Source organism: Anser cygnoides, unplaced genomic scaffold (assembly GCF_040182565.1).
Source record: "Anser cygnoides isolate HZ-2024a breed goose unplaced genomic scaffold, Taihu_goose_T2T_genome scaffold_44_1, whole genome shotgun sequence".
NCBI lineage: Eukaryota > Metazoa > Chordata > Aves > Anseriformes > Anatidae > Anser > Anser cygnoides.
This window is the reverse complement of record NW_027103068.1, coordinates 1,307,132-1,329,525: the sequence shown is the minus strand read 5'-3', so window position 1 is coordinate 1,329,525 and position 22,394 is coordinate 1,307,132. Positions and strand designations below refer to the sequence as shown.

The following is a 22,394-nucleotide window of genomic DNA, read 5'->3' as shown; positions in this document are numbered from 1 at the left end:
GGGGGCGGGGCCAGGGCCGGTGTCCGCGCGCCCGGCGGCGGCGGCGGGGATGCGGCGGGGAGCGTGAGCAGGTGAGGGGGGGGGGCACCCCAAAAACCTCCCCCCAACCCCCCCCAAAAAAAAACCCCAAAGCCCCAAAAAACCAAATCCCACCCCAAAAAAATAACCACCCCCCCCCCCCAAAAATAACCCCAAACCCCCCCGGACCCCCCCGCGGGGCAGCCCCCCGACACGCGTGGGACGGGGGGGGGGCACCGGGGCGCGCCCCCGCGGGCTTTGCACGCGCATTTTGCACGCGCGCCTTGCACGCGCCCTCCCGCACCCCGGCCCCATTAATATTCTGCACGCAGCGCCCGGTGCTGCAGGGGGCGGGGGGCGGCGGGACCGGCCGGGGGGGGGCACTGGGGGCACTGGGAGCACTGGGAGGCACTGGGGGGGAACCGTGGGGGGGGTGCTGGGAGAGACTGGGAGCAACTGGGGGGCGCGGGGAGCACTTGGGGGGCTGGGACCCAGGGGGGTGCCTGGGGGGGTTGGGGGGCTGGGGGGGGTTGGGGAGGTTGGGGGGGCTCAGGGAGGGGGGGTGGGGGGGTGGGGGGGGTCCTGGTGTCCTCGGGGGGGGGGGAGGATTTTTTGGGGGGTTTTCTGGAGATTTGGGGGCTCCCAGCACTTTGTCCCCCCCCCCCCCCAGGAGCAGCCGCCTCAGCCCCCCCCCCAGCCCCACCCGTTTCTGCTCCCCCCCCCAGTTCCTTGCCCCCCCCCCCCCCCCGACCCCAAATCCCCCCCCGGCCCCAAATTCTCCCCCCCCCAAATCCCGTCCCCGTGTCCCCAAATTCCCCCCCCCCATCTGCAGCCGAGATGAGGCAGAGCCCCCGGGAGCGGAGCTGGGCCCAGGTAGGAGCCGTGGGGCAGAGCCATGGGGCTGAGTTATGGGGCAGATCTATGGGGCAGAGCCGTGGGGCAGTGCCATGGGGTGGTGCCATGGGGCAGATCTGTGGGGCTGAGCTGTGGGGCTGAGTTATGGGGCAGAGCTGTGGGGCAGATCCATGGGGCAGAGCTGTGGGGCGGTGCCATGGGGTGGTGCCGTGGGGCAGATCTGTGGGGCAGAGCCGTGGGGCTGAGTTATGGGGCAGAGCTGTGGGGCAGTGCCATAGGGTGGTGCCATGGGGCAGATCCGTGGGGCAGAGCTGTGGGGCGGTGCCATGGGGCAGAGCTGTGGGGCAGAGCCGTGGGGCTGAGTTATGGGGCAGATCTGTGGGGCAGTGCCATAGGGTGGTGCCATGGGGCAGATCTGTGGGGCTGAGCTGTGGGGCTGAGTTATGGGGCAGATCCATGGGGCAGAGCTGTGGGGCAGAGCCATGGGGTGAAGCCATAGGGCACAGCCGTGGGGCAGCGCTATGGGGCAGCGCTGTAGGATGCCGTGGGGCAGTGCCGTGGGGCAGCGCCGTGGGGACACTGGTGCGGGTTTGTCCCCACGGCTATGGGGCAGCGCTATGGGGCTGCCCCCTGCTGCTGTGGGGATGGTGGCACCAGTTTGGCACCGGTTTGGCACTGGTTTGTGTCGTCCCCCCCCCACCCCCGGCACAGGTCTGTCCCCACCGGCGCGGGGACGTTGCAGGGATGGGGACGGTGCCGCGGGTTTGTCCCCCGGTGTTACGGGGACGGGGACGTTATGGGGACGTTACGGGGTCTGTCCCTGGGACACGCACGCGGTGGCCTCAAGGTCACCCCCGGGCTGGGGACGGGGCCCCTCCGGGGGTCCCCGGTGTCCCCCGGGGGCCCCCCGCACTGTCCTTGCCGTGCCCCGCGTGTCGGGGAGCGACGGCGTGTCGTGACATGTCGCGACGTGTTCTGGAGCTGGGCCCGATGTGGGCCCCCAGTACAGTGGGGCAGGGGCGGCACTGGGAGCACTGGGTGGCTCTGGTGGTGCTGTGTCACTGCTGGCACCAGTGACGCCGGGCACTGGATGATGCTGGGTGGCACCGGGTGGCTCTGGTGGCACTGGGTGGCACTGGTGGTGCTGTGTCACTGCTGGCACCGGTGACACTGGGTGGTGCTGGGTACTGGGTGATGTTGGGTGGCACTGGGTGATGTAGGGTGATACCGGGGGCACTGGGTGATGTCGGGTCACGCTGGGTGACGTCGGGTGGCACTGGGGGCACTGGGTGGTGCTGGGTGGCACTGGGGGCACTGGGTGACGTCGGGTGACACTGGGTGACGTCGGGTGGCACTGGGGGCACTGGGTGGTGCTGGGTGGCACTGGGGGCACTGGGTGACGTCGGGTGACGCTGGGTGACGTCGGGTGGCACTGGGGGCACTGGGTGGTGCTGGGTGGCACTGGGGGCACTGGGTGACGTCGGGTGACGCTGGGTGATGTCGGGTGGCACTGGGGGCACTGGGTGGTGCTGGGTGGCACTGGGGGCACTGGGTGATGTCGGGTCACGCTGGGTGACGTCGGGTGGCACTGGGGGCACTGGGTGGTGCTGGGTGGCACTGGGGGCACTGGGTGACGTCGGGTGACACTGGGTGATGTCAGGTGGCACTGGGGGCACTGGGTGATGTCAGGTGACACTGGGTGACGTCGGGTGGCACTGGGGGCACTGGGTGGTGCTGGGTGGCACTGGGGGCACTGGGTGATGTCGGGTGATGCTGGGTGACGTCGGGTGGCACTGGGGGCACTGGGTGGTGCTGGGTGGCACTGGGGGCACTGGGTGACGTCGGGTGACACTGGGTGACGTCGGGTGGCACTGGGGGCACTGGGTGGTGCTGGGTGGCACCGGGGGCACTGGGCGATGCTGACTGGCACTGGGGGCACTGGGTGATGCTGGGTGGCACTGGGGGCACTGGGTGACGTTGGGTGACACTGGGGGCACTGGGCGATACTGACTGGCACTGGGGGCACTGGGTGATGCTGGGGGGCACTGGGTGATGCTGGGTGGCACCGGGGGCACTGGGCGATGCTGGCTGATGCTGGCTGGCACTGGGTGCCACCGGGTGCCACCGGGTGCCACCGCGCACCCCATCTGACCCCCCCCTCCCCCTTCCCCGCCCACCCCCCTCCCCTTAGGCCTCGGCGCCGGCGCCATGACCGCCCGCGGGGCCGCCCCGCTCGGCACCATGCTCTTCGCCCTGGCGCTGGCCTGCGCCGGCCCCTTCCTGGAGCCGCGTCCCGAGGGCGGCCGGCGGGCGCTCAACGTGGCCGTCATCCTCAGCGGCGCCTCCTACGGCCCCGCCGGCGCCCGCCTGGCCCCCGCCGCCTTCCGGGACTTCCCCTTGGACGTCAACCCGGTGGCGGTGGTGCTGAACGACACCAACCCCCGGAGCCTGATCGTGCGCCTCTGCGACGTCCTCTCCTCGCTGCGCATCCACGGCGTCGTCTTCGAGGACGACTCCGGCTCCGAGGCCGTGGCGCAGATCCTCGACTTCATCTCGGCCCAGACCTCGGTGCCCATCGTCGGCGTCAACGGCGGCTCCGCCATCGTGCTCACGCCCAAGGTTTGGGGGGGGGGATGTGGGCACATGCAGAGCCGCGCGACAGCCCCGAAAGGGGACTGGAGCCGGAACATCGACCCCCAACCCAACCCCAAACACGTCTAGGGCCAACCCATTGACCCCAACCCAACCCCAAACACGTCTAGGGCCAAAACGTTGACCCCAACCCGACCCCAAGCATGTCTGGAGACAAAATATTGACCCCAACCCAACCCTAATTGTGCCTAGAGGCAACCTGTTGACCCCAACCCAACCCCAATCACGTCTAGGGCCAACCCATTGACCTCAACCCAACCCCAACCATGTCTAGGGCCAACGCATTGACTCCAACCCAACTTGAATCATGCCTAGAGCCAAAATATTGACCCCAACCCCACTTCAGCCATGCCTAGAGCCAACCCATTGACCAAAACCAAACTCCAACCATGTCTAGGGCCAACCCATTGACCTCAACCCAACCCCAAACACGTCTAGAGCCAAAATATTGACCCCAACCCAACCCCAACCATACTTAGAACCAAAATAATGATCTCAACCCAACCCCAACCCATGCCTAGAGCCAACCCAATGACCCCAAGCATGCCTAGAGCCAACCCATTGACCCCAACCCAACCCCAACCCATGCCGAGAGCCAACCCAATGACCCCAAGCATGCCGAGAGCCAACTGCTTGACCCCAAGCATGCTGAGAGCCAACCCATTGCCCCCCACGCTGCCCCCTGTCCCCGCAGGAGAAGGGCTCCACCTTCCTCCAGCTGGGCTCCTCGACAGAGCAGCAGCTCCAGGTGATCTTCGAGGTGCTGGAGGAGTACGACTGGACGTCCTTCGCCGTCGTCACCACCCTCTTCCCCGGCTACGAGGACTTCGTGGACTACGTGGAGGTGCTCACCGACAGCAGCTTCATCGGCTGGGAGCACCGCGGCGTCCTCACCCTCAACCTGACCGACGACCCCGAGGGGACGCGGCTGCGGCGGCAGCTCCGCGAGGTCAGCGCCCAGATCCGGCTGCTCTACTGCTCGCGGGAGGAGGCCGAGGCCATCTTCCGGGCGGCGCGGGAGGCTGGCCTCGCCGGGCCCGGCTACATCTGGTTCGTGGTGGGCACCAACCTGGGGGGCAGCGAGGAGCTGCCCGAGGACCTCCCCGCCGGCCTCTTCGCCGTGCTGTCCTCCGGCTGGCGCGACGACCTCCAGCACCGGGTGCGCAACGGCGTGGCCATCGTGGCCAAGGGGGCCGAGGCCCTGCTGCGGGACTACGGCTTCATCCCCGAGTTCAACAACGACTGCCGGGCGCCCAACGCCACCCAGGGCAACGACGACCTCCATCGGTGAGACCCGCCGGGGCGGGCGGTCCGGGCCTCCTGGGTGTCCTGGGTATCGCAGGCATTGCGCGCATCGTGTGTATTGCCTGCATTGCGTGCATTGCATGCATTGCGTGCATCCCGGGCATCATGCACATTGTGGGCATTGTGGGTATTGTGGGCATCGCGTGCATTGCATGCATCACGGGCATCGCGTGCATCACATGCATTGCATTGCGGGCGTCACAGGCATTGTGTGCATCACGTGTATCGCGTGCATTGTATGCATTGTGGGCATCACGGGCATCATGCGCATCACAGGCATCGCACGCGTTGCAGGCATTGTGTGTGTTGTGTGCACCACGTGCATCATGGGCATTGCATGCATTGCATGCGTCGAGGGCAACACGTGCATCGTGTGCATCATGGGCATCGCATGCATTGTGGGCATCGTGGGCATCCCATGCATCAAGGACAACACGTGCATCGTGTGCATCATGGGCATCGCATGCATCCCATGCATCGCACGCATCACATGCAGCGTGGGCATCACATGCATTGTGTGCATCGCGTGCATTGTGGGCATTGCGTGCATTGCACGCATCGTGTGCATCACATGCACTGCGTGCATCAAGAGCATCGCATGCATTGCGTGCATCCTGGGCATCGCACGCATCATATGCATCGCATGCATTGGGCGCATCCCTCGCGTCCCTCATGTCCCGGGGGGGCCGCGGCGGTGACGGTGCCCCCCCCCCCCCCCCCCCCCGAAGGTACTTCACCAACATCACCTGGGGGCAGAAGGACTTCTCCTTCAACGCCGACGGCTTCCTCGTCAACCCCTCGCTCGTCGTCATCGCGCTCAACAAGGAGCGCAGCTGGGAGGTGGTGAGCGGCGGCGCGCTGGTCCCGGGAGATTTGGCGTCGGCTCTAGGGGGGGTTGGGGCTTTTGCCATCCGCTTTTGGGGTTTGGGTTTATTTTATTTTTTTATTGATTTTTTGCCATCTGTTTTTTGAGTTTTTGGTTTCGTTTTGATCTTTTTTTGGCATCTGTTTTGGGGTTTGGGGGGGGTTTCTTGGGGATTTTGTTTGTTTGTTTTTTTGTCATTGTTTTTTTTTTTTTTCCATCCATTTTTTTTTTAATTTTTGAGGGGGTTTCTTGCCATCCATTTTTTCTTTTTCTTTTTTGGTTTTGTTTTTTTTCCCCATCCTTTTTTGTTTGTTTGTTTGTTTCTTGTTTTTTTTCCATCTTTTTTGTTTTTGCCATCTGTTTGTTTGTTTGTTCGTTTGTTTTTGGTTTCTTTGCCATCCATTTTTTGTGGGTGGGGGGGGGTCATTTTTTTGCCATCATTTCTTTTTGGGGGTGGGGTTTGTTTGATTCTTTTTTTCCATCTTTTTTTTTTTCATCCTTTTTTTTGGGAGGAGGGAGTTGTTTTTTTGCCATTTTTTTTAATTATTATTTTTTGCCATCCTTTTTTTATTATTATTATTTTTTTTAGCCATTCTTTTTTAAAATAATTATTATTTTTGCTATCCTTTTTTAATTATTATTTTTTGCCATCCTTTTTTATTATTTTTTGCCGTCCTTTTTTATTATTATTTTTTGCCAACCTTTTTTAATTCTTATTTTTTTGCCATCCTTTTAATTATTCTTATTATTTTTTTTGCCATCCTTTTTTTTATTATTATTTCTTCGCCACCCTTTTATTACCATATTCTTTTTTGCCATCCAACTATTACCGTTATTTTTTCTATCCTTTTTTCATTACATTTTTTTGCCGTCCGTTTTTTTCTTTTCCATCCGTTTTTTTCGTTTTTTTTTTTAATTTTTTTTTTAAATTTTTTCTTGCCACCAGATTTCTCGTTTCGCTGACTTATTTCTCTGCCCCCCCCCCCAGGTGGGCAGCTGGGAGCGCCGCGTGCTGCGCATGAAGTACCCGGCGTGGCCGGGCGCGGGGGGGTTCCCGCGGCCGGTGGCGGACGGGCGGCACCTGGCAGTGGCCACGCTGGAGGAGCGCCCCTTCGTCATCGTCGAGGGCGTCGACCCCGACACCGGCACCTGCATCCGCGACTCCGTGCCCTGCCGCCAGCAGCTGAACCGCACGCACAGGTGGGGGCCGGCGACGCCCCCCCCGGGGGCCTGGTGACCCCCCCCGGTGGCCTGGTGACCCCCCCGTGTCATGGTGACCCCCCCATGGCGGTGATCCCCGTGTCATGTGACCCCACATGATGTGACCTCCCATGTCCTGATGACCCCCCCGTGTCATGGTGACCTCCCCCATGGCAGTGTCTCCGTGTCATGGTGACCCCCCCATGTCATGGTGACCTCCCCATGGTGGTGACCCCCCCATGTCATGGTGACCCCCCCGTGTCATGGTGACCCCCCCCATGTTCTCCGGTCATGGTGACCCCCACGTGGTGGTGACCCCCCCAGGGGCCTGGTGACCCCCCCCCGTGTCATGGTTACCCCCCCCCATGTCCTGGTGACCCCCCCATGGCAGTGACCCCCCCGTGTCTGGTGACCCCACATGGTGGTGAACCCTCCCCAGGGGGCCTGGTGACCCCCCCGCATGGTGACCCCACATGGTGACCCCACCCATGGGCCTGGTGACCTCCCCTGGTGGCATGGTGACCCCCCTGTGTCACGGTGACCCCCCCATGTTCTGGGACCTGGTGACTCCACCATGTCATGGTGACCCCCCATGGTGGTGACGCCCCCGTGTCATGGTGACCCCCCCCCCATGTTCTGGTGACCCCACCCAAGTTCTGGTGACCCCCCCCCCCCCCCTGGTGACCCCCCCCTGCTGGCCTGGTGACCCCCCCCATGTCTGGTGACCCCACATGGTGGTGACCCCCCCCCCCCCCCCCCCTGGTGGCCTGGTGACCCCCCCATGTCACGTCATGTTCTGTGACCCCACATGGTGGTGACCCCTCAGGGGCCTGGTGAGGGGCCCGGTGACACCTCTCCATGTCATGGTGAGTTCTGGTGACTATGGTGTGAACCCCCCCCAGGGGCCTGGTGACCCCCCCCCTCCCAGTGGCCTGGTGACCCCCCCATCATATTCTGGTGACCCCCCCCATGTCCTGGTGACCCCCCCATGTCCCATGTCCCAATATCCCCCCCATATCCCAATGTCCCCTTATGCCCCCCCCCCAAACTTGCAGCCCCCCCGGAGAGGCCCCCCCCCCCCCCCCCCAAGCACTGCTGCGAGGGGTTCTGCATCGACATCCAGCCCCCCCAGCCCCATATAACCCCCCCAATGCCCCCTTATACCCCCCAATGCCCCCCCCCAGTGCCCCCCCGACCCCATGGTGCCCCCCCCCAATTTACAGCCCCCCCGGGGAGCCGCCCCCCCCCGCCAAGCGCTGCTGCAAGGGGTTCTGCATCGACCTGCTGAAGCGCCCTGGCGCGCGCCCTGCCCTTCACCTACGACCTCTACCTGGTGACCCACGGCACCCACGGCAAGAAGGTGGACGGCGTCTGGAACGGCATGATCGGCGAGGTGGGACACGCCCCCTTAGGCCACGCCCCATTAAGGGCCACGCCCTCCTAAGCCACGCCCTCCTAAGCCATGCCCCGCAGGCCCTGCGCGGGTCTCCACCTGGGCAAGGTGGGACACGCCCCCTCTGGCCACACCCACCCTAAGCCACACCCACCCGGCCACGCCCAACTTGCCACACCCACCTAAGACACGCCCCCGTTGACCACGCCCCCTGATGACCACACCCTCCTGTGCCCCCCACAACCACCACACAGATCTCTGTCTAGACGAGGTAGGACACGCCCCCTCTGGCCACACCCCCTAAGCCACACCCACCTGGCCACGCCCTCCTAGGCCACGCCCTCCTAAACCACACCCCACGGCCACACCCTCCTAAGCCACGCCCCCACCCCCCCGCCCCTGCCCAGGTCTCCGCCCAGGCAAAGCGGGACACACCCCCACCCAACCACACCCCCCCAAGCCCCGCCCCAGGACCACGCCCACACGGCCACGCCCTCCTAAGTCCCGCCCTCTGGTGAACGCCCCCACCTCTTGGCCCCCAAGTCCACTTGATGATATGCCCCTCTGACGCCCCCCTCCCGGGACCACCCTAAGCCCCGCCCCCGGCCCTGGACCACGCCCTCCTAAGTCCACTACTGACCCAGGTTATGAGGTGGGACACATCCCCCTGACCACGCCCCCTAAGCCATGCCCCCGAGACCACACCCTTCCAGGGACCACACCCTCACGACCCACGCCCTCCTAAGTCCCGCCCCCATGACCACGCCCTCCCACCCCTTAAGCCACGCCCCCCAGCTCTGCCCAAGCCTACCGCCTGGGTGAGGTGTGGCATGCCTCTCTGACCACACCCCCCCAGCCACACCCCCAGAGACCCCACCCTCCCGGGACCCCGCCCTCCTAAGCCCCGCCCCCCGGCCCCACCCAGGTGTCGGCCCGGCGCGCCGACATGGCGATCGGCTCGCTGACCATCAACGAGGAGCGCTCCGAGGTCGTCGACTTCTCCGTGCCCTTCGTCGAGACCGGCATCAGCGTGATGGTGGCGCGCAGCAACGGCACCGTGTCCCCCTCCGCCTTCCTCGGTAATTGGGGGGGGGGGGCAATTAATGGGGGGGGTCATTGGGGGGGGTTGGTTATTGGGTGGGTGTTTATTGGGGGGGGGTTATTGGGGGGGGGGGTACAGCATGATGGTGGTGTGCAGCAACGGCACCGTGTCCCCCTCCGCCTTCCTCGGTAATTGGGGGGGGGGCAATTAATGGGGGGGGCAGTTATTGGGGGGGTCATTGGGGGACTTATTTATTGGGGGGAGAGTTTATTGGGGGTGGTTTATTGGGGGGACCTACTGGGGTGATTTATTAGGGGAACATTGGGGGGGTATTTTGGGGGCTGTTATTTACCAGGGGGGGTATTTGGGTGGTGTTACTTATCTGGGGGGGTGTATTTATTTTGGGGAGGGTGTTATTTATTGGGGGGGTGTCATTTAATTGGGGGTGTTATTTGGGGGCATGTCTTACGAGGGTATTTTTGGGGGTGTTAACGTATCTTCGGGGTATTTTGGGGGGCTGTTATTCATCGAGGGGGGTACTTTGGGGGGGTTATTTATTTGGGGGGGGTCATTTATTTTCGGGGGGGTGTTATTTGTCTTAGGAGGGTATTTTGGGGGGCTGTTAACGTATTTTGGGGTCATTTTTGGGGCTGTTACTCATCGAGGGGGTATTTTTGGGGGGGTGTTTTTTATTGGGGGCTGTTATTTATTTCGGGGGGGTCATTTATTTGGGGGGGTGTTATTTATTTGGGGGGCGTTATTTATTTGGGGGGTGTTATGTGTTAGGAGGATATTTTTGGGGGGCTGTTAATGTACTTTGGGGTATTTTGGGGGGCTGTTATTTATCGAGGGGGTACTTTTGGGGGGGTTGTTTATTTCGGGGGGGGGGTCATTTATTTCCGGGGGGCCCGCAGAGCCGTACAGCCCGGCCGTGTGGGTGATGATGTTCGTCATGTGCCTGACCGTGGTGGCCGTCACCGTCTTCCTCTTCGAGTACTTCAGCCCCGGGGGCTACAACCGCAGCCTGGGCGCCGGCCGGCGTGAGCGGGGGGGGGCAACTGGGGGGGGGGCAACTGGGGGGGGGGCAACTGGGGGGGGCAACTGGGGGGGGTTACTGGGGGGAGGGGGTCACTGGGACGGGGAATAACTGGGAAGGGTAGCGGGGAAAGGGGATACTGGGGGGGAATTGGGGGGGGGGACTGGGAGGGGATTTGGGGGGGGTAACTGGGAGGGGGTAATCGGGAGGGGGGGTAACTGGGATGAGGGGGGTTACTGGGATGAGGGGGGTTACTGGATAATAACTGGGAAGGGTAACTGGGAAAGGGGTACTGGGGGGGGAATTGGGACACTGGGGGGGGAAATGGGGTGGGTAATTGGGGGGTAATTGGGAGGGGGGTAACTGGGGGTGTAACTGGGGAAGGTAACTGGGAGAGGGGAGGAATGGGGGGAGAAATGGGGTGGTAACTGGGATGGGAGGTACTGGGAGGGGTAACTGGGATGGGGGGGGAATGGGGGGGTAACTAGAATGGGGGGGAAGCTGGGGGGCTAACTGGGATGGAGGGGGACTGGGAGGGGTAACTGGGATGGGGGGGGGTAACTGGGGGGTAACTGAGAAGGGTAACTGGGATGAGGGGGATACTGGGAGGGGTAATTGGGAAGGGGGGGGTAACTGGGAGAGAGGATACTGGGGGGGTGCAACTGGGGGGGGACTGGGGGGACGTGTAACGGGGGGGTTATTGGGGGGACGGGTAACTGGGGGTAACTGGGAGGGAGGATACTGGGAGGGAGCATACTGGGATGTGAAGGGATTTGGGGACACGGGGGGACGTGGGGGGATATTGGGGGGGGGGGGGGGGGGACCCGAGGGGGTCTGGGGGGGGTCAGGGGGCGACCCCGTGTCCCGTCCCCCCCCAGGCGCGGGCGGCTCCAAGTTCACCATCGGGAAGTCGCTGTGGCTGCTGTGGGCGCTGGTGTTCAACAACTCGGTGCCGGTGGAGAACCCGCGCGGCACCACCAGCAAGATCATGGTGCTGGTCTGGGCCTTCTTCGCCGTCATCTTCCTCGCCAGCTACACGGCCAACCTGGCCGCCTTCATGATCCAGGAGGAGTACGTCGACACCGTCTCGGGGCTCAGCGACCGCAAGGTGCGGCCCCGGAGGGTCCCGCGTGGCCCCGTATGGCCCCGTGGGGTCCAACACGGCCCTATATGGCCCCGTGGGGTCTAACATGGCCCTATATGGCCCCATAGGATCTAACACGGCCCTGTATGGCCCTGTGGGGTCCAACATGGCCCCATATGGCCCCATAGGATCTAACAAGGCCCCATATGGCCCCATGGGGTCCAACACGGCCCTATATGGCCCCATGGGGGTCTAACATGGCCCTATATGGCCCCATAGGATCTAACACGGCCCTATATGGCCCCATGGGGGTCTAACACGGCCCTATATGGCCCCATGGGGGTCTAACATGGCCCTATATGGCCCTGTGGGGTCTAACATGGCCCTGTATGGCCCCATGGGGTCCAATGTGGCCCCGTATGTCCCCATAGGGTCTAACAAGGCCCTATATGGCCCCGTGGGGTCTAACACAGCCCTATATGGCCCCATGGGGTCTAACATGGCCGTATATGGCTCCATGGGGTCTAACACGGCCGTATATTATGGCCCCATAGGATCTAACATGGCCCTATATGGCCCCGTGGGGTCTAACACAGCCCTATATGGCCCCATGGGGTCTAACACGGCCCTATATGGCCCCATAGGATCTAACATGGCCCTATATGGCCCCGTGGGGTCCAACACAGCCCTATATGGCCCCATGGGGTCTAACAAGGCCCTATATGGCCCCGTGGGGTCTAACATGGCCCTATATGGCCCCATGGGGTCCAACACATCTCTGTAAACCCCCATACAACCCCGTATGTCCCCATAAGGTCCAACACGGCCCTATATGGCCCCGTGGGGTCCAACATGGCCCCATATGGCTCCATGGGGTCTAACATGGCCCCACGGGGTCCAACACATCTCTGTAAACCCCCATACGGCCCCGTATGTCCCCATAGGGTCCAACACGGCCCTATATGGCCCCGTGGGGTCCAACATGGCCCTTTATTGCCCCATGGGGTCCAATGTGGCCCCATATGGCCTCATAGGGTCTAACAAGGCCCTATATGGCCCCATGGGGTCCAACACAGACCTATATGGGCCCATAGGGTCTAACATGGCCCCATATGGCCCCATGGGGTCTAACATGGCCCTATATGGCCCCGTGGGGTCCAACACGTCTCTGTAAACCCCATACAGCCCCGTATGTCCCCATAGGGTCCAACATGGCCCTATATGGCCCCGTGGGGTCCAACATGGCCCCATATGGCCCCATGGGGTCCAACACGTCTCTGTAAACCCCTATACGGCCCTATATGTCCCCATAGGGTCCAACATGGCCCTATATGGCCCCGTAGGGTCTAACATGGCCCCATATAGCCCCATAGGGTCCAACACGGGTCCATAAACCCCCATACAGCCCCACATGGCCCCATGGGGTCCAACACGACCCAATGGGGTCCAACCCCCGCAGCCCCTGACCCCGTTCCCCAGAAGCAGGACCCCCCCCGTGTCCTCCCCCCAGTTCCAGCACCCCCAGGAGCAGTACCCCCAGGAGCAGTACCCCCATGATCCCCCCATCCACCTGACCCCCCCCATGTCCCCACACCCCCCCGACCCCCCTGACCCCCCCCCGGTTCCAGCACCCCCAGGAGCAGTACCCCCCTGACCCCCCCATGTCCCCCCACCCCCCCAACCCCCTCACACCCCCATGTCCTCACACCCCCCCCGACCCCCCTGACCCCCCCAAACCCCCCAGTGCCCCCCCAGTTCCAGCACCCCCAGGACCAGTACCCCCCAGGAGCAGTACCCCTCCTGACCCCTCCCATGTCCCCCTGACCCCCTGGTGCCCCCCCAGTTCCAGCGCCCCCAGGAGCAGTACCCCCCGACCCCCCCGACCCCCTGACCCCCCCAACCCCCTGACCCCCCTGACCCCTGGTGCCCCCCCAGTTCCAGCGCCCCCAGGAGCAGTACCCCCAGGAGCCGTACACCCCATGACCCCCCCCCGCCCCCCCTGACCCCCGGTGCCCCCCCAGGAGCAGTACTCCCAGGAGCAGTACCCCCAGGATCAGTACCCCCCATGACCCCCCTGACCCCCCCTGACCCCCGGTGCCCCCCCAGTTCCAGCGCCCCCAGGAGCAGTACCCCCCCCTGAAGTTCGGCACGGTGCCCAACGGCAGCACGGAGAAGAACATCCGCAGCAACTACCCGGCCATGCACAGCCACATGCTCAAGTACAACCAGCGCCGCGTCGAGGACGCCCTGCAGCACCTCAAGAGCGGGTAGGGGCGGGGCCGGGACGGGGGGCGGGGCCGGGGAGGGTGGGGTCGGGGGCGGGGCCAGGGAGGGTGGGGTCAGGCAGGGTGGGGTCAGGGAGGGGCCATGGGGATGGGGACAGGGGGTGGGGATGAAGAGGAGGCAGGGTCAGGGAGGGGTGGGGTCAAGGTTGGGGTCGGTGGGGTTGGGGTCAGGGAAGGGGCGGGGTCAGGAGGCGGGGCCAGGGAGGGTGGGGCCAGGGGGCGGGGTTAGGGAGGGGGCAGGGCCAGGGAGGGTGGGGTCAGGGAGGGGTGGGGATGGGGACAGGGGGTGGGGCCAGAGAGAGGGGCAGGGAGAGGGGCTGGGGTCATGGAGGGGTGGGGTCAGGGGGCGGGGTCAGGGAGGGGTGGGGTCAGGGGCGGGGTCAGGGAGGGTGGGGTCAGGGAGGGGCCATGGGGAAAGGGGTGGGGATGGGGACAGGGGGTGGGGCCAGAGGGAGGGGCAGGGAGAGGGGGTGGGGTCAGGGGGTGGGGTCAGGGAGGGGGCAGGGCCAGGGAGGGGTGGGGTCAGGGAGGGGGCGGGGTCAGGGAGGGTGGGGTCAGGGGGCGGGGTCAGGGTGGGGCCATGGGGATGGGGACAGGAGGTGGGGTCAGAGAGAGGGGAAGGGAGAGGGGGCGGGGTCAGGGAGGGGTCAGGGTCAGGGAGGGGTGGGGTCATGGGGTCAGGGAGGGCCCAAGGGGTGGAGGCAGGGAGAGGAGCAGGGAGAGGGGGCGGGGTCAGGGAGGGGGCGATGGGAAAGGGGTTGGGGCCATGGGGGGCGGGGCCACGGGTGGGTGGGGTCAGGGAGGGGGCGGGGCCTGGAGAAGGGGGTGGGGACGGGGAGAGGGGCAGGGAAAGGGGGCGGGGACTGTTGGGTTTGGGGCGGGGCTTAATGCGTGTGGGTGGGGCTTGGTGCAGCGGGCGGGGCTTGTTGGCAGTGGGCGGGGCTTTGGGTGTGGGCGGGGCCACTTTTGTAGGGCAGTCAGGGCGAGACGGGACGCGGGGGGCGGGGGGCCGCTGGCTGCGGGGGCGGGGCTTAAGCCTTGTGGGCGGGGCTTGGCACCATGGGCGGGGCTTTGTTGGCAGTGGGCGGGGCCTGTTGGCAGTGGGCGGGGCTTTGAGTGTGGGCGGGGCTTGATGGCAGTGGGCGGGGTTTTGGGTGTGGGCGGGGCCGCTTTTGTAGGGCGGTCAGGGCGAGACGGGACGCGGGGGCCCACTGGCTGCGGGGGGGGGCGGGGCTCTGCGCCCGGCGGGCGGGGCCGGGCGGTGGGCGGGGCTTGTCCTGGCACGGCCCCGCCCCTCCCCGCCCCGCCCCGCCCCGCAGGAAGCTGGACGCCTTCATCTACGACGCGGCGGTGCTGAACTACATGGCGCGCAAGGACGAGGGCTGCAAGCTGGTGACCATCGGCTCGGGGAAGGTGTTCGCCACCACCGGCTACGGCATCGCCCTGCAGAAGGGCTCGCGCTGGAAGCGGCCCCTCGACCTCGCGCTGCTGCAGCTGCTGGGCGACGGTACGGCGCGTCGCGATAGATAGCTGGCGGGCGTCGCGAGAGCTGGCGGGCGTCGCGAGAGCTGGCGGGTGTCGCGAGAGCGGCGGGCGTCGCGAGAGGGAGGGGACGTCCTGATGGCGGTGGGTGCCGGGATAGCGGTGGGTGTTGCGGTAGCGATGGTGTGATCGTGGTGGGTGTCGCGATAGTGGAGGGTGTCGCGATAGTGGTAGTGTTGTGATAGCGATGGTGTAATTGTGGTGGTTGTCGTGATAGCGGTGGTGTTGTGATAGTGATGGTGTGATCATGGTGGGTGTTGCGATAGCAGTGGCGTTGTGATAGTGGTAGTGTTGTGATAGTGATGGCATCGTGGTAGTGAAGGGCGTCATGATAGCGATGGGCGTCGTGATAGTGATGGGCGTCGTGATAGTGTTGGGTGTTGCGACGGGTGTCATGATAGTGACGGTGGTGGGACGGGTGTTGTGACGGTGCCAGGGGTCGTGATAGCGATGAGCGTTGTGGTAGTGATGGTGTTGTGATGGGTGTCGTGATAGTGACGGGTGTCGTGACAGTGATGGGTGTCCTGATGGGTATTGTGATAGTGACAGCAGCGGGACGGGTGTCATAATAGTGGTGGGTGTTGTGATAGTGGTGGGTGTCATAATAGTGGTGGGTGTCGTGACAGGTGTTGTGACAGTGACGGTGTTGTGACAGTGACAGTATCGTGCTGCTATCGTGCCGCTATCGTGCCGGTATCATGACATTATCGTGACATTATCACAATGTTATCGCAGTGCTATCACGCCACTATCATGCTGCTATCGTGCTGGCACCACGACATTACCGTGATGTTATTGCGACACTATTGTACTGCTATCACAACGCTAACGTGCCAGTATCATGACATTACCGTGATGTTATTGCGACACTATTGTGCTGCTATCTCAAGGCTATCGTGCCACTATCGTGCCAGTATCATGATGTTATCGTGATGTTATTGAGATGTTATCATAAGGCTATTGTGCCACTATCGTGCCACTATCACACCACTATCGTGCCGCTATCGCGCCACTATCACGCCGCTATCGCGCCACTATCACACCACTATCGCACCACTATCACGCCACTATCGTGCCACTATCACGCCACTATCACACCACAATCGTGCCACTATCGTGCCACTATCACACCACTATCACACCACTATTGTGCCACTATCACGGCACTATCACACCACTATTGCGCCACTATCACACCCACTATCGTGCCACTATCACGCCACTATCACACCACTATCGTGCCGCTATCGTGCCACTATCACACCACTGTCACACCACTATCACACCACTATCGCGCCACTATAACACCACTATCACGCCACTATCGCGCCGCTATCGTGCCACTATCGCGCCACTATCACGCCACTATCGCGCCACTATCACGCCACTATCGCGCCACTATCACGCCACTATCGTGCCACTATCACGCCACTATCACACCACTATCGTGCCACTATCACGCCACTATCACACCACTATCGTGCCGCTATCGTGCCACTATCACACCACTATCGCGCCACTATCACACCACTATCGCGCCACTATCACGCCACTATCACACCACTATCGTGCCGCTATCGCGCCGCTATCGCGCCACTATCACCCCGCTATCACGCCACTATCGCGCCACTATCGCGCCACTATCACACCACTATCGCGCCACTATCACGCCACTATCACGCCACTATCACACCACTATCGCGCCACTATCGTGCCGCTATCACGCCACTATCACGCCGCTATCGTGCCACTATCACACCACTATCGCGCCACTATCACCCCACTATCGCGCCACTATCGCGCCACTATCACGCCACTATCACACCACTATCGTGCCGCTATCACGCCACTATCGCGCCACTATCACGCCACTATCACACCACTATCGTGCCGCTATCGCGCCACTATCACGCCGCTATCATGCCACTATCGTGCCACTATCGCGCCACTATCACACCACTATCGTGCCGCTATCGCGCCACTATCACGCCGCTATCATGCCACTATCGTGCCACTATCGCGCCACTATCACACCACTATCACACCACTATCGTGCTGCTATCGCGCCACTAACGCGCCACTATCGCGCCACTATCACACCACAATCGTGCCACTATCGTGCCACTATCACACCACTATCACACCACTATTGTGCCACTATCACGGCACTATCACACCACTATCGCGCCACTATCACACCACTGTCACACCACTATCACACCACTATCGCGCCACTATAACACCACTATCACGCCACTATCGCGCCGCTATCGTGCCACTATCGCGCCACTATCACGCCACTATCGCGCCACTATCACGCCACTATCGTGCCGCTATCGCGCCACTATCACACCACTATCACGCCGCTATCACGCCACTATCACACCACTATCACACCACTATCGTGCCGCTATCACGCCACTATCACGCCGCTATCGTGCCACTATCACACCACTATCGCGCCACTATCACGCCACTATCGCGCCACTATCACACCACTATCGCGCCACTATCGTGCTGCTATCACGCCGCTATCGTGCCACTATCACACCACTATCGTGCCACTATCGCGCCGCTATCGCGCCACTATCACGCCGCCATCACGCCACTATCGCGCCACTATCGCGCCACTATCACACCACTATCACACCACTATCACGCCACTATCACGCCACTATCGCGCTACTATCACACCACTATCGCGCCACTATCACGCCAATATCACGCCACTATCACACCACTATCGCACCACTATCGTGCTGCTATCACGCCGCTATCGTGCCACTATCACACCACTATCGTGCCACTATCGCGCCGCTATCGCGCCACTATCACGCTGCCATCACGCCACTATCGCGCCACTATCGCGCCACTATCACACCACTATCGCGCCACTATCACGCCACTATCACGCCACTATCGCGCCACTATCGTGCCGCTATCACGCCACTATCACGCTGCCATCACGCCACTATCGCGCCACTATCGCGCCACTATCACACCACTATCGCGCCACTATCACACCACTATCGTGCCGCTATCACGCCACTATCACGCCGCTATCGTGCCACTATCACACCACTATCGCACCACTATCACGCCACTATCGCGCCACTATCACACCAGTATCGTGCCGCTATCGTGCCGCTATCGCGCCACTATCACGCCGCTATCACGCCGCTATCGTGCCACTATCGCGCCGCTATCACGCCACTATCGCGCCACTATCGCGCCACTATCGCGCCACTATCACGCCGCCATCGCGCCTCTTACCGCGCCGCGCTCGCGATACGACGGCGCCGCGCCCCGCCCCCGCAGACGAGCTGGAGATGCTGGAGCGCCTGTGGCTGTCGGGGATCTGCCACAACGACAAGATCGAGGTGATGAGCAGCAAGCTGGACATCGACAACATGGCCGGCGTCTTCTACATGCTGCTGGTGGCCATGGGGCTCAGCCTCCTCGTCTTCGCCGCCGAGCACCTCGCCCACTGGCGCCTGCGCCGACGGCCCCCCGCCCCCGCCCCCGCCCGCCCCGCAGCGCCCCGCCTGCTGCTGGCCTTCAGCAGGGTAACGGGGCCGGGGGTGGGGGGTCGTGGGGGGTTGTGGGGGGGTTGTGGGGTTGGGGGGGGGTTATGGGGTTGTGGGGGGGGGGTTATGGGGGGTGTATGGGGTGGGGGAGGTTATGGGGTTATGGGGGGGTTATTGGGTTATGAGGGGGCTATGGGGTGGGGGGGGTTATGGGGGGGCTATGGGGGGGGTATGGGGTGGGGGTGGGGTTATGGGGTTGTGGGAAGGTTAGGGGGGGTTAATGGGGTTATGGGGTTATGGGGTGGGGGGGTTTATGGGGTTATGGGGGGGTTATGGGGTTGGGGGGGGTGGGGGGTCATGGGGGGGTTATGGGGTTTTGGGGGGGTTATGGGGGCGTTATGGGGTTGTGGGGGTTATGGAGGGGTCATGGGGGGTTTATGGGGTTGTGGGAGGGGGTATGCAGTGGGGAGGGTTATGGGGTTATGGGGGGTTATGGTTATGGGATTGTGGCGGGGGTTATGGGGTAGGGGGGTTATGGGGTTATGGGGGGGTCATGGGGTTATGGGGGGGGTTATGGGGGGGTTATGGGGAGGTTATGCGGTTATGGGGGGGTTATGGGGTTGTGGGGTTATGGGGGGGGTTATGGGGGGTTATGGGGCTGTGGGGGGGGTTATGGGGTTATGGGGGGGTTATGGGGGGTTATGGAGGGGGTTATGGGGGGTTATGGGGGGAGATGGGGTTATGGGGGAGGAATGGGGGGACATGGGGGGATATGGGGATGTGGGGGGAATGGGGGGGGGGGGTCAGGACAGGAGCGGGACCACGGGGACGGGGCCACGTCCCCGGTGCCACCCCCCTCCCCGTGTCCCCCCCCCCCCCAGGGCATGTACAGCTGCTGCAGCGGCGAGGGACGCCCCCGGGCCCGGCCCCCCAGCCTCTGCCAGCCCTGACCCCCCGGCATCGAGCGGGGGGCCCCCCCCGCGTCCCCCCCTCCCACACCCCCCTTCCCTCCCCACCCCCCGGCCCCCCGCGACCCCCGCAGGACCCCCCGGAGCGCTGGCGCGCCCCCCCCGCGCCCCCCGCCTTCGACGCCTTCCACCGCTTCTACGGCCCCATCGAGCCCCAGGGGCTGGGGGCTGCCGCCGGGGGGGTCCTCGGGGCCCCCCCCCCGCTCGCCCCCCTCCCCCGACACCCCCCAGCTACCGGGCGGCCGAGGCGACCCCCCTGGCCCCGCCGCTCGCTGCGGGGGGGGGCCCGCGAGCCGCCCCCCACCCCACGCCCCCTACCCCTACGCCCGCCTGGCCTACGAGGACGAGCGCGCCCCCCCCCCCCGCCGAAGCCGCCCCCCGCCCGACGGGGGGGCCCCCCCCTCCCACCACCACGGGGACCCCGAGGCCCAGCCCCTGCTGCGTGCCGCCCCCCGTGCCGGGGCCATGCCCCGCCGCCCCCCCCCGCACCGCCACAGCCCCCCCCGCCCACTTCGCCCCCCCGCTACGCCGAGCTCAGCGACTCCGAGTCCGACGGCTGCGACCCCTCCCCCCCGGGCCCCCCCAGCCCCCCGCCCCCCCCCGGCGAGCCCCCGCCCCCCCCGGCCCCCCCCAGGCCTCCTCCTCCTGCTGGTTCTCCCCCCCGCCTACTTCTGCTCCCTGCCCCCCGAGAACGGGGGGGCTCCGTGGCGGGGGGTCCCTGGGGGGGGGTCGCCCCCCTCCGCCGCCCCCCCCCCACGCCCCCCACCCGCCCCCCCCCGGCCGCTACTGGTCGGCCGAGCACCTGGGGGGGGGGCGGGCCCCCCTCCCGCCCCCCCCCCCCTGCGGGGTTTGCGGCGGGGGGTCCCGTGGGGCAGCCTGGAGCCGCTGCCCCCCCCCGCCCCCTGCGCGCCCCCCCCCGCTGCCGGAGCTGCTCGGCCGAGCGCCTGCGGGACTGGGAGCCCCCCCCACCCCCCCCACCCCTGCGCCTGCCCGGCCTGGGGGGGGGGCTGGGGGGGGGCTGGGGAGGGGCTGGGGGGGGGCCGCCCCCCCCCCGCCACCACCACCACCACCACCACCCGCCCCCCCCGCGGCCCCCCGGCGCCCCTCCCGCCGCCACCACCACCACCGCCACTCGCCCCCCCCCCACGCCGCCGGGCCCCCCCCCCCCCGCTCCTCCTGCTGCCCCCCCCCTCCCCACGGCGGGGGGCGGCGGGGGGGGCTCCACCGCGCCGCCGCCCCCCCCCCCCCGGGCCGCCGGCACCGCCACGACCCCCCGCCGCCTCCCGCAGCCTGGAGGACCTCAGCGCCTGGGGGGGGGCCTGGGGGGCGCCGGGGGTGGGGGTGGCTGCCCCCCGCCCCCGCCCCCCCCCCCCCTCCCACCACCCCCACCACGGCGCCCCCCCGCCTCGGAGCTCCCCCCCCCCCCAGCCTCGGAGCCCGCCGGGGGGGGCTGGGGCCCGCCGGGGCTCGGCGCATTTCTCCAGCCTCGAGTCCGAGGTATGACGGGGGGCGCGGGGGGGGCGCAGACCCCCCCCATTGTCCCCTCCCCCCCGTTGTTCCCCCCCTCCCTTTGTCCCCTCCCCGCCCCCCTCCTCCGGCCTCTTTTGGGGTCCCGGGTGGGGGGCGTGGATGGGACCCTGGGGGCTGGGGGGTGACAGGGACGGGACCCCCCCCCCCCGGGTGACGCCGTGAGGATGAGGAGGGGATGAAGGTGGGACCCCGGCGGCCTCGAGGTGACAAGGACGGGACCCCAAAGTCCGGGGGTGACACCAAAGAGGATGAGGAGGGGACCCTGGGGACCCCAGGGTGACAAGGACACGGCCCCGGGGTCCTTGGGGTGACACCGTGAGGATGAGGAGGGGACCCCGGGGTGACACCGCGGTGATGAAGATGAGACCCTGGGGTGACACCGGAGAGGATGAAGATGGGACCCCGTGGTGACACCGTGATGGGGACAGGACCCCGGGGTGACACCAAAGAGGATGAGGATGGAGCCCTCGGGTGACACCGGAGAGGATGAAGATGGGACCCCGGGGTGACACTGGTGAGGATGAGGAGGGGGCCCCAAGTGACACCGCGGTGATGAAGATGAGACCCCGGGGCCTCGAGGTGACAACGGGACAAGGACAGGACCCAGGGCCCATGCGGTGACACCGTGAGGATGAGGAGGGGAGCCCGGGTGACACCAAAGAGGATGAAGATGAGACCCCGGGGTCTATGAGGTGACAACGTGACAAGGACGGGACCCCAGGGACCTCAGGGTGACACCAGAGAGGATGAGGAGGGCGCCCCAAGTGACACCGCGGTGATGAAGATGGGACCCCGAGGTCCTCAAGGTGACAAGGACGGGACCCCAAAGTCCGTGGGGTGACACCAAAGAGGATGAGGAGGGGCCCCGGGTGACGAAGATGGGACCCTGGGGTCCTCGAGGTGACAACGGGACAAGGACAGGACCCAGGGCCCATGGGGTGACACCGTGAGGATGAGGAGGGGACCCCGGGTGACACCAAAGAGGATGAGGAGGGCGTCCCAAGTGACACCGCGGTGATGAAGATGGGACCCCGGGGGCCTCGAGGTGACAAGGACACGGCCCCAGGGTCCTTGGGGTGACACCGTGAGGAT

General features: G+C 64.9%; 1 protein-coding gene across 1 annotated transcript; it reads left to right on the top strand.

Annotated features, from left to right (window-relative positions):
* The first annotated feature begins 830 nt into the window (after positions 1 to 830).
* Positions 831 to 16,567, top strand: LOC136789410 (glutamate receptor ionotropic, NMDA 2D-like). The gene is given in 12 exon segments (XM_066989467.1): positions 831 to 891; positions 3,065 to 3,492; positions 4,220 to 4,812; positions 5,559 to 5,673; positions 6,684 to 6,895; positions 8,119 to 8,188; positions 8,190 to 8,288; positions 9,214 to 9,367; positions 10,245 to 10,370; positions 11,245 to 11,474; positions 13,557 to 13,717; positions 15,055 to 16,567. Coding segments are annotated over 11 exon segments (2,382 nt in total). The 5' UTR covers positions 831 to 891; positions 3,065 to 3,081; the 3' UTR covers positions 15,266 to 16,567.
* Positions 16,568 to 22,394: the final 5,827 nt, after the last annotated feature.